Source organism: Serinus canaria, chromosome Z (assembly GCF_022539315.1).
Source record: "Serinus canaria isolate serCan28SL12 chromosome Z, serCan2020, whole genome shotgun sequence".
Taxonomy (NCBI): Eukaryota; Metazoa; Chordata; class Aves; order Passeriformes; family Fringillidae; genus Serinus; species Serinus canaria.
The window spans coordinates 53,383,520-53,398,370 of NC_066343.1; the positions used below are offsets into that span (position 1 = coordinate 53,383,520).

Genomic DNA, 14,851 nt, shown 5'->3' on the forward strand with positions numbered 1-14,851 from the left:
AGGGCTTATATAGTACAACAAAGAAAAATTCTAACAAAACTCTTAAATTTTTGGTATAATGACAGTGATCATGGAGCTGTTTACACTAAAGATTAATAAAGCTACCTATAGGTTATGTATAGTATTAAACTGATTTTTTTTTTTTTAAGAAGGAAAATAAACACTGTATTTGCTTTCACTTCTGCAATTCTCTGGATTTGTTTTAAATGCCTGTTCTCCAATGCTCCCATATGCTGTTATTGTATGCTGCTCAAATTCAGCAAGAAGGCAACCAGCTGAAGTGTTGCAGGAAACATTCACAGCAATAATTTATCAGTGACTGTGAAAGTTATTCCCACAGCTGAATGATGGTCCATCTCCCTAAGGTTTTCCTTTTTTTGTCCTTCCACACAACCTTGAAATGCCCGTTTGCATAGCAAGAATTAAGGGACAGCTCTGGGAATCAAATGAGGTCACAAAAAGTGTCTTATCAAGTACTCAGCTTTATCTTCCTAAAGCTCTCACTTCAGTTTATTAACTTAATCTAAGAATATTTGTTTAGGTATCTTCAGAATTTTTCTAGGTACCTAAGTGATTATTCCTGTAAATTCTGCAAGTAAGTGGACAAAGGTATCTCTGAATAAACGTTTACCTTAAGTTTGTTTTAATTACAAAATTGAATAGAACTAACAGCTTTTAATGGCTTAAGAGCAGCTAAACTATGTTAGGTTGAATTTTACAACAGATATTTATATATAGTGAAAATACTGAGAAATTATGACACTAAAAAATTATAATTTCTTCTTGAATTTTGCTCTGTGTGAATATTCCTGTCAGGAAACCAAGAGAGGAGTTCTCTCTCTAGAACTAGACAATTAATTTTAAGATCTACAGCTATTTTCTGCATCTAGTCACTAATAGTATTTATCAGAAGTAAACAAAAAACTCCCAACCTAATGTCAGATTCTAGTCTATGAACAAAGAATCCTGAAATAACAGTGTAATGAGATATTTCTGAAAGAAGTCTAGATATTAACATTCCTACAACAGCCCTTACATGCAGTAAGCTAAGCGATGCTGCATCTGCAATAAGCAATAAGCAGGCAACGAATGGTCTAAAAGCATTTGTTTCTCTCCATTCTACAGCAAGGAAATCCAACTTAGCCACACTTGCAACACAGGCAGAAAAAAGAAGAAAGCAGAAAGGAAGAAATACTGTTATTCATGCTTGTTAGTAAAATATGTTTAGAAAGGCCCAAAAGCAATCTACAACCAGGCTTTCTAGTTAGTTCCCCTAGTTCTTTGATACTCTCTGTCCAGAGACAAGTTTTCCTTTCCAATCTTTATACAAAATGTCCCTGCAATGGAGTTCTAACAGTCAAACTACTCTTAGAGAACTCATGTAAATATTTTTAAGGGAGAATATTAGGTAGTATAACTGCTAAGCTTGAATTTCTACTGTTATTTCACACAGTACATTATTACAAAGTCATGCAACAATTAAGTTATAGTTTCCTGTCTTCCTGCACTACCAATTTTCTTGAGTTGAAATTAATAGATATTTTCTATACATGGTCCTCAGGAATAATATCTATAGTCTTCAGAACCATTACAAGAGCTAAATTCAAAGTGGGGGGAGAACAGAAGAGAAAAAAATAAAGAAACCCCTTAGACCAGCAGCACAAGCATAGCTCTCAAAATAATAGAAGCAGAGGGAGCCAGAGCACAAAGTTGCTTTGGGATCCAGAGACACTGCTAGTGAGGCAGGAGTTCATGTACTGCTTTACAAGCAAGCGCATCAGCTGTCTCCTTTCCAGAGGCATGGAGAAGGATGAGGAAAATGAGGAGGAAGGCTCCAGATGGGACATAACTTTCAATCTCTGCAATCTCCAGAATGCAAGCCTATTCATGACCTGCATGTTTTCCTTTTCACATTTCACAAATACTCTCAAATTAATTTATGGATTCTTGAATGTCTGAAGTTCAGTAGTTTCTTTTTCAAAAATTTTCAGATTGTGATAAGGGCTGTTTATGCCACTCACAAGCAACTAATTAGACCAACTGATGCTGACTAAACAAGGTAAGAATTAAGCCAAATTGCGTGGGGCCACTTAGGTGCTCTTTCTGAGGCAGAGATAGGTAGAAACAGCACCTTGCAAGGTCTTTGATGTTAATCATAGTGGTCAGTGGGATTTAAGGGTCATACCACAACACTGGCAAAAATGCCACCCAGAGCAGCAGATTCAGAAAATTGACAGACTGAAACTCCTTGCTTTGTCCTGACCTGAAAGCATAAGACTGTCTGTAAATCAACACCCTCTGTTCTAAAGTTTGGTTAGATCAATTTAGAGGCTGTAATAAAATCCTTCAGCAGCACTGACAAGTGTCATCATGCACAGGTAGTACAGTATGAAGGGAGTGAGAATAGAGGGATGGCACTAGGACATGTAAATCACTGAAATAATAAGAGTGGCAATCAGACATCATCTTAGATTCCATAAAATACAGCAGAGTTCAATAAACAATGTAAACAGTATTTTCTGATTTGACATTCAGTGTGATTTTGCATGCTCCATCAAGTCTCATCATTGCCTAGACAAGAATTTCTGTTCTGATGGCTGTATTTCACAGCTATGGAGCAAAGTGGCAAAGCTGGAGCTTTTGACAATAGACTGATGAGAATTCTGAAACCTAGAAAATAATAGAAGAAATACAAAATCATAGAATCAAGTCATCATGTGTTTCCATTGAGATAAATGGAAATTATATGGTAAACAGAGATACTACTTAAAAATTAGTCTAACTGCTGTTTTTCTAATCATCTTTGACTTTGAGAGACAATGCTAAAATAATACTAGTCATAATTTTGTTATTATTAAGACTAGATGTCTTGGCAATTTGCTAACAGCAGAAAATGCAAGGAATACATATCCTCCTTGTTTATTACTCCACATTTGGAATTTGTGTCAAAGATATGTCTGTACTAAAATGAGGTTTCCTCACTTGGCACCACAGTCTTTACCAACTTCTCTTTGCTTTTTAATAGCTTTTATTAATCTCCTTATCGGCTCTAAACTTCCATTTTACTTCTCTGCTGACCTTCATACAGAAACAATCACACCTCCTCACCACTTCTCACCCAATCAATCACATCCACTCCATCTTTTTCCACATCTCCAGGTTAATTTTGACATGCTTTCTCCACATGAAAAAGCTTTTTCTTTAAGTGGGCCTGGCACTTGTCATGCCTTTCATTTCCAGCTTAAAACCCACTAACAACATATCTGAGATTAAGAATTCATCAGTTAACAGTCAGTATTAAGAGCTTTTGCACTTAACCCTCAAAAATAAACACCCTTAAACAAACCACTAGCACTACCACACTGATTGCAGACATCTCAAAGCTGAACTCATGCTTCCACCAGCCCCAGTGGAAGTATCAGAATTGACATAGGAAGTGGCTGAATAGACATGCATTTCAACACCAGCACCTGATCTTCAACCAATTTGCAATCCCAACTGGAGTGCTACAGCTGCATGTTAAGTTTCAAATGAAAGAAAAAAAACTGTTCCACATCAAAAGATGAGAACTGGATTATTTTATTTGTATCAAGGAACTGAATTAGACTCCTAGAAAGGTAAACAAATTAATTTTATATTCATAAATAAGAAATCAATTTGAATCACCCATTGAGCACTACAGGAACTATAAAGACTCTTTAATTCACTTTCTGCATATTATTACCATGCCAGCAAGTTTCTCCCTTCTGATAACACTACTGAATTTTGGATGCAATGGTTGAACCTATATTGACCGGTAACTGGGAATCCCAGGTCCGTTTCCCTGATTGCTCACAGTACACTTACGCCAAACATTCTGAGACACCCAAATTTTCTCATTGGATCATAGAAGGAATTCCTAACATGGCTCCAAATCCTGTCTCTCCCAATGACATGCTTCGCACTGTCAGGCAACCTCCCACAGTAGTGAGATGCAAAATAATGATAAAGGGCAAAATCCATTTTTTAATATACTAGTATGAACACACCCTGAGCACAGAGCAAAGAGTGCTCTGCACAGCCCACTACAGTGGCTGACAAGGGAAAAGTTAGACAGGTTTGCATAGTAAGCATCAGTGAAGGGAGCACTTATGTTCCTGCGCCATAGGAACAAACCTCAACAGGCAGAGGAGGACAGTCACACCTGGACTAGGCTGTTCATTCCACTGATAAGCAGCTCATGAGGACACAGCAGTCAATACTGTCTACTTGACTTGAGCAAGGTTTCTGACACCATTCTCACATCCTCACTCACAAATTCAGAAAGTGTGGACTGAATGAGTGGACAGTGAGGTTGATTGAGAACTGGCTGAATAGTAGATCTCAGAGGGTCAAAATCCATGGAAAAGTTGGAGGCCTGTCCCTAGTGGTGTCCCCCAAGGTTCAACACTGGGCTCTAAATGTTTAATTTGTTCATCCTTGAACTGTAAAAAGGGACAGATTTCTCCTCAGCAAATTCAGTTATGATACTATGCTGGGAGGAATGACTGATACCTCCAGGTTCTGTGCAACCCTTCAGAAGGACCTTGACAGGATGGAAAGACAGGTAAAGAAGAGTAGTCTGAAATTCAGCAAGGGCAAGTGCAAGATCCTACGCCTGGGGAGGAACAATCGCAGGCACCAGCACAGGCTGGGCCTGACCCACTGGGGAACAGCTCTGTGGAGAAGGACCTGGGGGTCCTGGTGGACAAGAAGCTTTCCATGAGCCAGCAGTGTGTCCTGGTGGCCAAAAAGGGGGGCATTAGGAAGAGCATTGCCATGCAATGGAAGAGCAGGTTATGGAAGCTGATCCTGCCCGTCTACTCAGCCCTGGTGAGGCCTCACCTGGAGTGCTGTGTCCAGTTCTGGGCTCCTCATGGCAACAGAAACATGGAGCTCCAGGAGTGGGTTCTGCAGAGGCCACATAGACATGATGAAGGGTCTGGAGCATCTCTCTTATGATGAAAGGCTGAGAGAGCTGGGGCTGTTCAACATCAAGAAGAAACAACTGAGAGGGCATCTCATTAGTGTATAGAAGTATTGGAAGGCAGGGTGTAAAGACAATGGACCAGTGGTGGACCATCTTCTCAGAGGTGCTAAGCAATTCGACAAGAGGCAATGGGCAGACACTGATGCACAGGAAATTCCACCTGGATGTGAGGAAGTTCTTCTCCTCCTTTACTGTGCAGTGACTGAGCACTGGAACAGATTGCCCAGAGACGTGTGCAGTCTCCCTCACTGGGGATACTCAAGAATGGTCCGGACACAAACCTGTGAAATGTGCTCTGGGATGACACTGCTTGAGCAGGGAGGTTGGACTACATGACCCACTGTGGTCCCTTCCTATTTTACCCATTCTGTGATCCTGTGAAGATGACAGTTCTGGAAACACAAAGCGGCATCAGTACTAGCCACAGGTATTGCTAGTGAAATAATGTAAAGAAACATTTTCTCATGCACTTCCTTTGATTGTGCTGGCGGAGGCTGGTAAAGACAAAGTGGTTTGTGTTGTACTGGAATTAGATTAGCAACTACTTTGGAAACAGCACTTCAAAATTTAACTTATACCTCTGAAAGGTACTTACAATGACCTTGGTTCTAACCCCAAGATAGCAGGTGGGCGTCAGGGCTTCACTCAGATGAAAATAATTTTAAAAAATCAGGTCTCAGGACACTACTTAGCATTTTGACAAACCGAGCAAAAAAAAAAAAAGGATACTCTACAGTTAGTGCAGAAGTTTTGGCTCCAATTGCCTACTTTAGAGACCTATATTTACCAGCTCAATAAAAATATTCAGCAATAAATGCATGCTACTACAGTTAAGAAGCATCTAATCGAAGAGCAAGAACCAGTGTTTGTTAATAGCTAGTTATCTTAGCATGAATTTTTTTTTTATTAATAATTTTCCTTACATGGTACCTGAATGAACTGGCAGGGTTCCATGCCTTTAAAACCTATGTGTGAAACAAGAACTAGAAAAGCCTCCCTCACCCCTGCCTGTGCATAAATATCAGAACAGATATTAAATGCAACAAACCAAGCTGCAGTGTTTCTATACCCATGAAATAAACAGTGGCCAAAATCAAGCAGGTTTGTTAGCTACTTACAGAATGCTTGCATTGCAAAGTCAGTTTTAAAGAAAGCTGCATTTAAAAACATTTTATAGTGTATGCTAAACATGGTATAGTCTTCCCAAACTGGAGCACTTAGGTGCTCCCATGGTTATGTCCAAAAGAGGCTTAACTGAAGCATCAAATACTGGTCCATGTAGTAGAAACTGCTATTTCCCACTCACTAACAGGTTTTGTGTTTACAAACACACTGGTAAATATAGTATATAGAATGCCATGAGCATTCATTCCATTCATGCCATGAGCATGAAGTACTCATACCATAGTTAACTGCAAAATTTTTCGAGTGTTACAAGCAAATGAAAAGTAACAGTTCCTCAGGAAGAGGAACAGTATAGATATAAGAAAAAATAATCTAGGGTTTCCTGAATAAGCAAATTCTTGGGTTTTACAAAAACATTAGCCAGTGGCAGAAGTACAAAGACAAAAAGACAAACATGATGGTGATGCAGAAGGTAACCTTTGCAAGATTTAGATGTGCATTCTTAGTGCAAGTGATTTGAGGAGTACCATGTCCATCTCTGAGCACTCAAGACCAGCAGTATTCTTTGAATGTTGAATTTGCCATTGTTACTGGCAAGGAGAAGAAAAGGACTCTTTAAATATATTTTAATGTCAAGTAAAATCATTCTTTGTAACAATTAGAGAAGAAACAGATTGTCTTTCTTTGTCTAAGAACTTCACCCCAGCATAATATTAATTCTCCGGTTCTGTTAACAGTAAAAGTGGCATATTGAAAAGGATCCTATAATACTCATTATCATTCCATCCCAGTAATAGAACTACTCTAGCTTTTTTTGCAGTCTGATTTTAAAAACTGTAATTAATGTGGACTAAAGAGGAAGTTTTGTTGTTGTGTTTTTCTAAAATTTCTATGTCACATTTTAGCTCACCAAATACATAAGTATCAGTAAAAACTACTTCAGATCTCAAGTGGCCTGTTAAGATCCATTGTAAGAGACATGGGCAGCATTTACATTCAGATATGAGGTTATCTTAGGGAATCTAGCGTTCGTTTCACAAAATTCAACCAAAACAGACCATTCTTTAATCATGTACTTCAGCACTGGTGCCTTTTTTTCTTCTCAAAGATCCTTTGAGTTTTACTATCATATGTAGCCAGACATCTGAGCTCTGCAGTACTTCTGAGAACCATGAGTACCTAGGACTCCAGCCAGCAGGACACCATCTATTCCCAAGCACTGCTAATTGTTTCCTAGTAAAAATCAGTTCCTCCACATGTCTAAATGTAGAAAAGGAACTTACACTCAAATGCTGAAAAAGCACTTGGAAATCAGTATCCAGAAGGTGAAATTAAGCTAAATCCAACAGAAGTGTTCCTGTCTAATTGCAGGTTAACTCTTTTAGTCACACACAGTCAGTGAAAAACCCAGGTAGCGCAAAAGCAAGGGTTAAAGCAAATCATATGTATATGTGCTTAGGACCCCAGTTTACTGCATGCAGCCATTTGACAACAGATATACATAGTACATAATATTGCAAATGCTTATTTTTGTTAGCATGAGAAATACCTTAAGATTCCTTCCATGGCTGTGTACTCCATAGTAAGTCACAGTGGAGAAAACAGTGTTTTTTCCAATATCACACAGTACATTCTTTCAGAATTTTGTACAGACAAGCCAGGGCTAGCAGTCTGTTGGAAATGAACAGGCCTAAAAAGTAGGCCTAAGAATTGTGAGAATACACGTCAAAGATTATTTGTTTCACCAATACTTCACTGTAAAGTGTTGACCATTTAAAGCTTATTCTTCAGTTTTCAAAACTCAGGGAATATCTCATCATACGTCCTTTTACAAGAAGAGATTCAAGATTAACTGTGGATCCATACAGCATACTATTTACACAATAAGTAACTTAAAAGCACTTTAAAAACCCAAATTCTATACCCAGCAATATAACCTATTATCATTTGGACTTAGTGGGTTTGGGTTTGGCTGTGGTGTTGTTTTGTTTTACTACAAAATACACTATTCAAAGGGGAAAAAAATACCATTTCTCAATAAGTTGAGATTCAACCTAGTGGACAGTCACAAAAAAAACCTTTCCAGACCTGAACTTCAAAACTGAGGAGCAAAGTTCAACAGGAGCAGGTCTGAGTTCAGACCTTTTTAAATATTTCCCACCAAAGGAGGTCTATCCCACCTATAATTGCCCTTCCCTTGTGCACACACCTGTATTTGCAGTCAGCTAGATTACAGTACTGACATTGCTCACTGCACAAACACTGGTGCTGTAGTAGACAAGTGGAGGAAGCAATGCTTGCTTTCTGTGGTTCCCACCATTTGGTGTCAAGATCTGTGAAAATTTAATAATCAGGATGTTTGCAAAGAGCACAACCACAAACATCAACAAAACAGTGCCTGTGAATCATCTGCATGTATGTGGAGGAAGAAGAAAAACCTGAGAGTTTTCAAGTTCTCCCCTCACATTACAGAAAACAAGCAATGCAGTCTAAGTTACCTAACTTGATAATCATAACTAAAAAACCAGAAATCATGACAAGTTACTGGAAATGTCAATATATGCTTGTACCTGGCAATCCAACATAATGTATTGCATGTTTAAACAGTATTTTCCTAGACTAATTTTTTAACGATGACTGGCATTCATCACATCACTACTTGCCACCAAAGAAGCATATCAGAGTGCAGTCTGTTGCCAGAAGCATAACTGTGATGCAGTTCCAGAAAATCAATATAGTACTGAAACACAGTTCCATTACTTCACCAAATGGAGTAATGCCACTACCAGGACTCTGTGTAGATAAAACAGAGCTCAGCAGTGCATAGTGCAAGAACCAGGTAGAATAAACCTACAGCTCCCTCTAGCCTCTTCTCCCCTCTAGTATTTCTGTCCTGAACACAATACTAATTTTGGTGGATCTCACATGGCTGAGCCTTGGGAAATATAAAAACTTGAAACAGAATGGGTAAAAGAAGTCTGCTATCAAAACTGGATATAAAAGCAGATTTTTCATAATGCAATGCTTTCAACACCCATTACACCTTACTTTTAAGACTGAATATATCTGAAAAAGCCTTGCAGGAAGAACAGCACAAAACCCTGAACTAGAAAGCATGCTCTTTGAATATTTTTACAGAAAGCTTTCACCTAAGTAGGGCTTTTAAACAGGACATTTAAATACATGTTTCATGGGATCTTTAAAATAGAAGAAAAAAAAAAAAAAGAGGTGGACTCTGGGTTTTTTTTCACTTTAAATAATACAGAATACTTAGTTTCTTTGTTCACTGTCACAGTTAACTGATACTAACACTATAACCACATACACGGGGAAGGCTGAGAGTCTTCTCCAGGGCAAACCTGTCTCAGATAGGAAGTGCACACTGCTAAAACACAGGCACATATACATACACTCATGCAAGGTCCATTCCGGACCTAGTTGCAGACTGCCGGGGTATGAACACACCACACTGGTTTCCTTGCTAAGCACTCTTAACTTCTAACATCTGGACTAGCAGAGACCTTGGTCCTTGTTAATTATTTTAGGCCTCAACAGCTTCCAAATTACAGACATCTTAAGGAGACAAAGAACTAAGTTCTAGTCTGGTTGAAGTACCTGTATTGTTTATATGGTTTGGAATACCTTAGAAAACCATAGCTTCAACTAAAACAATGTCCGAGGCACCTATACTAATGAGAAGCTACCAGTAAATTAGTGTTATATCATATGATAATGTTCTTCTCTGAAGTACACTAGTGCATAGACACAGATTTGAAAGGCAATGATTCAAATACTGATTAGCTAAAAGCATGATACAATCATAAAAAATAAATGTTTTGCAACAAAAATTCCCATAAAAGTGATATCTAAATACAACTTAAAACTTTTACTAACTAGCAGGCAGAAATACTCTGCTCAGCTCTAGTTAAATGTCATTGCCTTCCCTGATTTGAAGTGCTGACCTGTTACAGAATTATAAGCCATTGCAATCTCTGTGCCTCCAAGACTGGATTTCCTTAGATACTGGCTCAACATCTAGTCCTGCAAAGATAATGGTAACTGTGGTATGGCAAACACTGTTTTGGAAAAAGAAATCACAAGAACACACATAATACACACACATCTGATGCTGGCCTTGAGAGTAAAAATAATGAGAACAAATACTGAGAATAAAAATGAGAATAATACTGAGAATAAAAATAATCCCAACATAATGAATCTGAAGGATTTAAGTGTTTATTTTCAGCAGAAGTAGAATTTTTCCAAAAGGGTTGGCCTATAAAATCTTGATAATGCATGGAAGTACCAAAACAGATCAACTGCAACCTTAATTCATTATGAATACCTTCAACAGATCAGCAATCATCCCCTCATGATGCTCAGGACACTCATTTATGTTTTATCAGGCTTGAAGATCTGGTTCAGATTTCTTATGTTTGTTTCGAATTCATAAAGTGACTGTGACAGAACACAATTTAAGCATGGTAGAAGTCTACACATACTGTTCTCTGAAAAGTAGTTTATGAACCATTTCACACTGACTTACATGCAGTCTGTTTTGGTATTTATACATTGCTAATTCTTTACAGGTAACAAAGTTTTGTCATCTGTAGAACTTGTTATACTCTCCATTCTGCTACAGAAGAAAGCATAAACTATTTGTGGCCATTGCTTTCACACAATAAGCACCTCATTTACCCCTGAGACAGCAAGATGGCCAGGAATTACAGTAACACTGAACTACTGCCAAGAAGCTACACCTTCCTCTCTACAATCTCAAGCATTTCTGTGGAGCACAGCTGATAGAAGTGTTGCTAAAACAAAGTCTGGGAAAAGCTACCATTAAGTCTTGTGGGAGGAAAACAGGTTAAAGAATGTGAGTCTGGAAAAATTCAATAATCAATAATACTTCTGGGTCCCGACAGCTTTACAGTGTCTTTTTACCCAGATACAGAAAGCAAACTGAAACTATTCAGAACAAGACTGTAGTCTGTCCTGTTTAAAGAAATGTGTTTGGCTAACTGCACATACTTCAAATAGAGTAAGATCTAGGAGAGGATCAGCCAGTTGCAGGCTACCAAAAATTAAAATACTTATTTCTAGGCAAGTGCTTATTTCTAGGCAAGTGCCTAGAAATAAGCACTAATAAGTATACCCTAAAACACTAATCTTTCTCAATATTCTCCAGCCAACTTAAGAACTCTAGTATTCTAATTCTGCCATCTCAGACTGACACATAACTACCTTTATGAGGATAACATACTAAATATAGTCCAACAAAACTTAAGATGAAGGCTTCATAAAGACACCTTGACTAACATGACATGACAGAGATGAGCACATCTTCCAGAAGCTTTTACCTCGTAATTCCTTATAATTCAGCATGAATGATGGGAAAAGCAAGTAGCAAATTTAGATATCTGTCCACAGCCATCATGTAAAGGCCATCATGTGAAGTAGTTATGGAGAGAATACGCATCAATAAATCAGGAATTAATCCTAGATATTATGTTTAATAGGACATCAATTTCTGCATCTCTCCAGAATTCACAGCTGTACAGCTTCCCCATTGTGTCTGTAAAGAAGTGTATTCATTACAGCCTAAACAACAACTGTCTCCCTGTCTCTACTTCCCCTGCTCACAGATAGAAGTACAAGCTCTACCAATAACAAGAAAAATATAGCAACGATTCCAACTTGAAACACAGTACTTACCTGGGCAATGCATACAACACCCTAAGCTGCCAATATAAATCCTGAGTATGCTTTAGAGCTGTTATTTGAGATTTTTAATGCAGTCAGACTTCTGCTCAAAGAAGACCGATTGTACAATACTGGCAATGAACACGTTATCAACTAGGACAGATCACAAAATCTGTGTTTTTCTATTAAGGAATACTATATTGTATGTGATCAATCCAACAAAAGCTTGTCCACAATGGTTATATCACTCAACAGTAACTACTGATAAGAACTTGTTTTTATGTAACAGGAATGAGGAACTGGGAGAAGTGAGACAGACTGGCAGATAGAGAAACAAGAAAGGACATCCTGTGTGTCTGGCCTGAATAATCCATGGGGCTTTATACACTTACCTTCTGTGACATGAGACACACACAGACATATGGGATACAGCAATAAGAAAGTGTCCTGAACTACTCTACATTTCTCTAGTTTCAAGTTTCCCAAAAAAATGTTCAACAGCAGCACTGGCCCAAAGCCTAGTTACTCACCAGTTGGTTTCCACCACACACCGAATGCATAATTACCCGGCTTGCCTGATGGTATTGCACGTGCCAAACATTGCACAGCAGAACAATTAATTCTTCATTATATGTAATCAGACTAAGAAAGCCCCTGCTGGTTTGGCAAGCCAGCTTCCCTCCCCCAAGTTTTCTGTGTTCTAACCATTGAAACAGGTGAGCTCTCCACCAGCTAGGTGGAGACAAGATCAGTCTACAAGCTCACAGAGCATACCAGTCCCCATTAAACACTGAATGTAATATACAGTCCATCATGTGACCCAGGTACATTGAATTACCAATGATTTTGCAGCTCGCTTCTAGAGCGCTCAATTTTCAGACCTTAGTAGAATATAGAGTATCAACTGGTGAATTAAAAGCCCAGGGCATCTTGGTGTAGAAATACTATGAAATCCATGGATACTTGCATTTAGAAATTAATTCAGAACACCTATCAAATCAAGACCTCTGCTCTGAACAGTAACAGATGTCTAATACTTAACCATAGTTGCACTAACTGGGTGCTGGCCCTGGCCTGGGTGTGCTCACTCAGATTTAGAGAGATGTGGGTTTATCAGTAACACATTCCTACATTTCAGGGTTTGTCCTCCTTGTTAGAAGATGGTTTTGCAAAGGAATTCTACATTGCATTACCCCCAGGCATACTGTCTAAAATGTTTTTAAAATATTTGCTAGCAAATTTAGTGTTCTTGACCTTAATGTGTCAAGATATCACTCAAGTCATTGCACCAACAATTGTGTTTTTTAAGATTATTTCAGCTCTCTACAGATAGGGATTTGGAGTGTTTATTAAGAAGCTATACACTAAAAGACTAGGAGAGCTGGAGCTCTAGAGACAAAATGTTTGCTCCTCTTCAACAATTCAGTGGATTTGTAATATGATATGCTTAACCCAAGTACCTACAAACATAGTATTAATTTTAAATCAATGAGAAGGTTTACATTATTTTAATTTTCCATAATCCTGTGTGTGATTAGCAATTTTAAGTATATATCCTAAAAAAATTATCGTATCATTTAGTCTTTTGGCAGAAACATCACTTTCTTGGATATGTACACAGCTGCAAGTTCAGGTTTATTCTGTTCAAATTTTTTTAATGGAAGGGAAGACAACAGAAAAATAAAAACAAGCCTAAGGAGCAAGGAGTCATTCCTTCCTACATCTTGACCTGTGACCTCCAGTGATAGCACAGAGACAAAGATGCAGCTGTTACCACCACACATGCAAGGAAGTTAATAATTTGAAGAATTCAAATGTCCTAAACAGCTTGAGGAGACATCTGTAACTCCCACAGTAATATGCCAATTTCACATATTAATTCCTAAATGACCAAAATACAAAGGACATTATTTGTAACTTTTGTAGACTGCCTCCACCTTGCAGTTTGCCAGATCATACCAGGTTTCTGTTGCTTTGGAACATGGATGAGTTTCCATTCCACTATCAGACAACCCTGGTAGCATGGATTATTTTTTCAAATCAGTATACAATTTCCTAAGGATATGACTGTGGAAAGTTTTTATAGGTATCTATGTCACATTTTTATCTACCAATTTGTATGAGATCTGAATAATTACATAGATTTTATTCCTTCTAATTTCCTAAAGCTCTCAAGTGGATTCCCCAGTTTACTAGGGAACCTGCTGTGAAGCCGACTTCCTCAATTTGATAAATTCCCACGCAGTTCGACATTCTCTGAAGACTCCAGAAGAGTGAAAGCGAGCCTTCCCTGTTAAGGAATTTCACCCTAGAGCACTGAGTTTAAAGCACTCCTTTTCAGGACTGAACATCGCCTAACAACCCGAGAAAGGTCCTCACAGTGAGAAACTGGGAGCCGAGACGGCTCTTTCAGAATTCCGATGTGGCTACGGCGGAGACAAACCTCTGCAGATCGCGGTGCGCCCCTCACGGATCGCACGGCTCTCCCCTCACCGGGCTGATGCACGGCACCAACTGCAGCAGGATTCCTGTTGTTGGCGCACCCCGCCAGTGAGACCCCTCGACTCCCTGCGCATCCAGCAGCGCCCACAGCTCCGCGGGCGGCCGCTCCCACCCCCAGCCCCGGCACCAGCCCGGCGGCCCCCGCAACATCCTTACCCCATGGCGGCCGGCAGCGCCTGGCACCGGTGGTGCCGCGTCCCCGGGGCGCTCCTCGCCGCGCCGGCAGCTCCGCAGCCCCGTGGCTGCGGGGCCGCTGCTCTGGGCTCGCCGCAGCTGCCGGGGGCCGAGCGGGGCCGCCCGCGCCCTAGGGAGCGCCCCCCGCGGGCCGGGCTCCCATGGCCACCGGCTCCGCCGGGCGCCCGCAGGCAGCGGTTCCGGGCCCCGGGCGGGCGGCAGCGGTGGCTTCGGGGGCGGACGAGTCCCCTCCTGCAAGCGAACGGGGAGGCGCTCGCCTTCTTCGCGAGGGACTGGCGGCGGCTGCGGCGCTTCTCGCCGGGACGTGCGCGGCCGCGG

The 14,851-nt window shown here is 39.9% G+C and overlaps 1 protein-coding gene across 1 annotated transcript in view; it reads right to left on the reverse strand.

Moving 5' to 3' along the window:
• The window catches only part of HOMER1 (homer scaffold protein 1), an 85,801-nt gene extending 71,236 nt beyond the window's left edge, over positions 1-14,565 (reverse strand). The window contains exon 1 of the mRNA XM_050986467.1: positions 14,495-14,565. Coding sequence (XP_050842424.1) covers positions 14,495-14,499 — 5 coding nt within the window. The 5' untranslated portion in view covers positions 14,500-14,565. The remainder of the gene's footprint in view (positions 1-14,494) is intronic.
• Between the last annotated feature and the right edge of the window lie 286 nt (positions 14,566-14,851).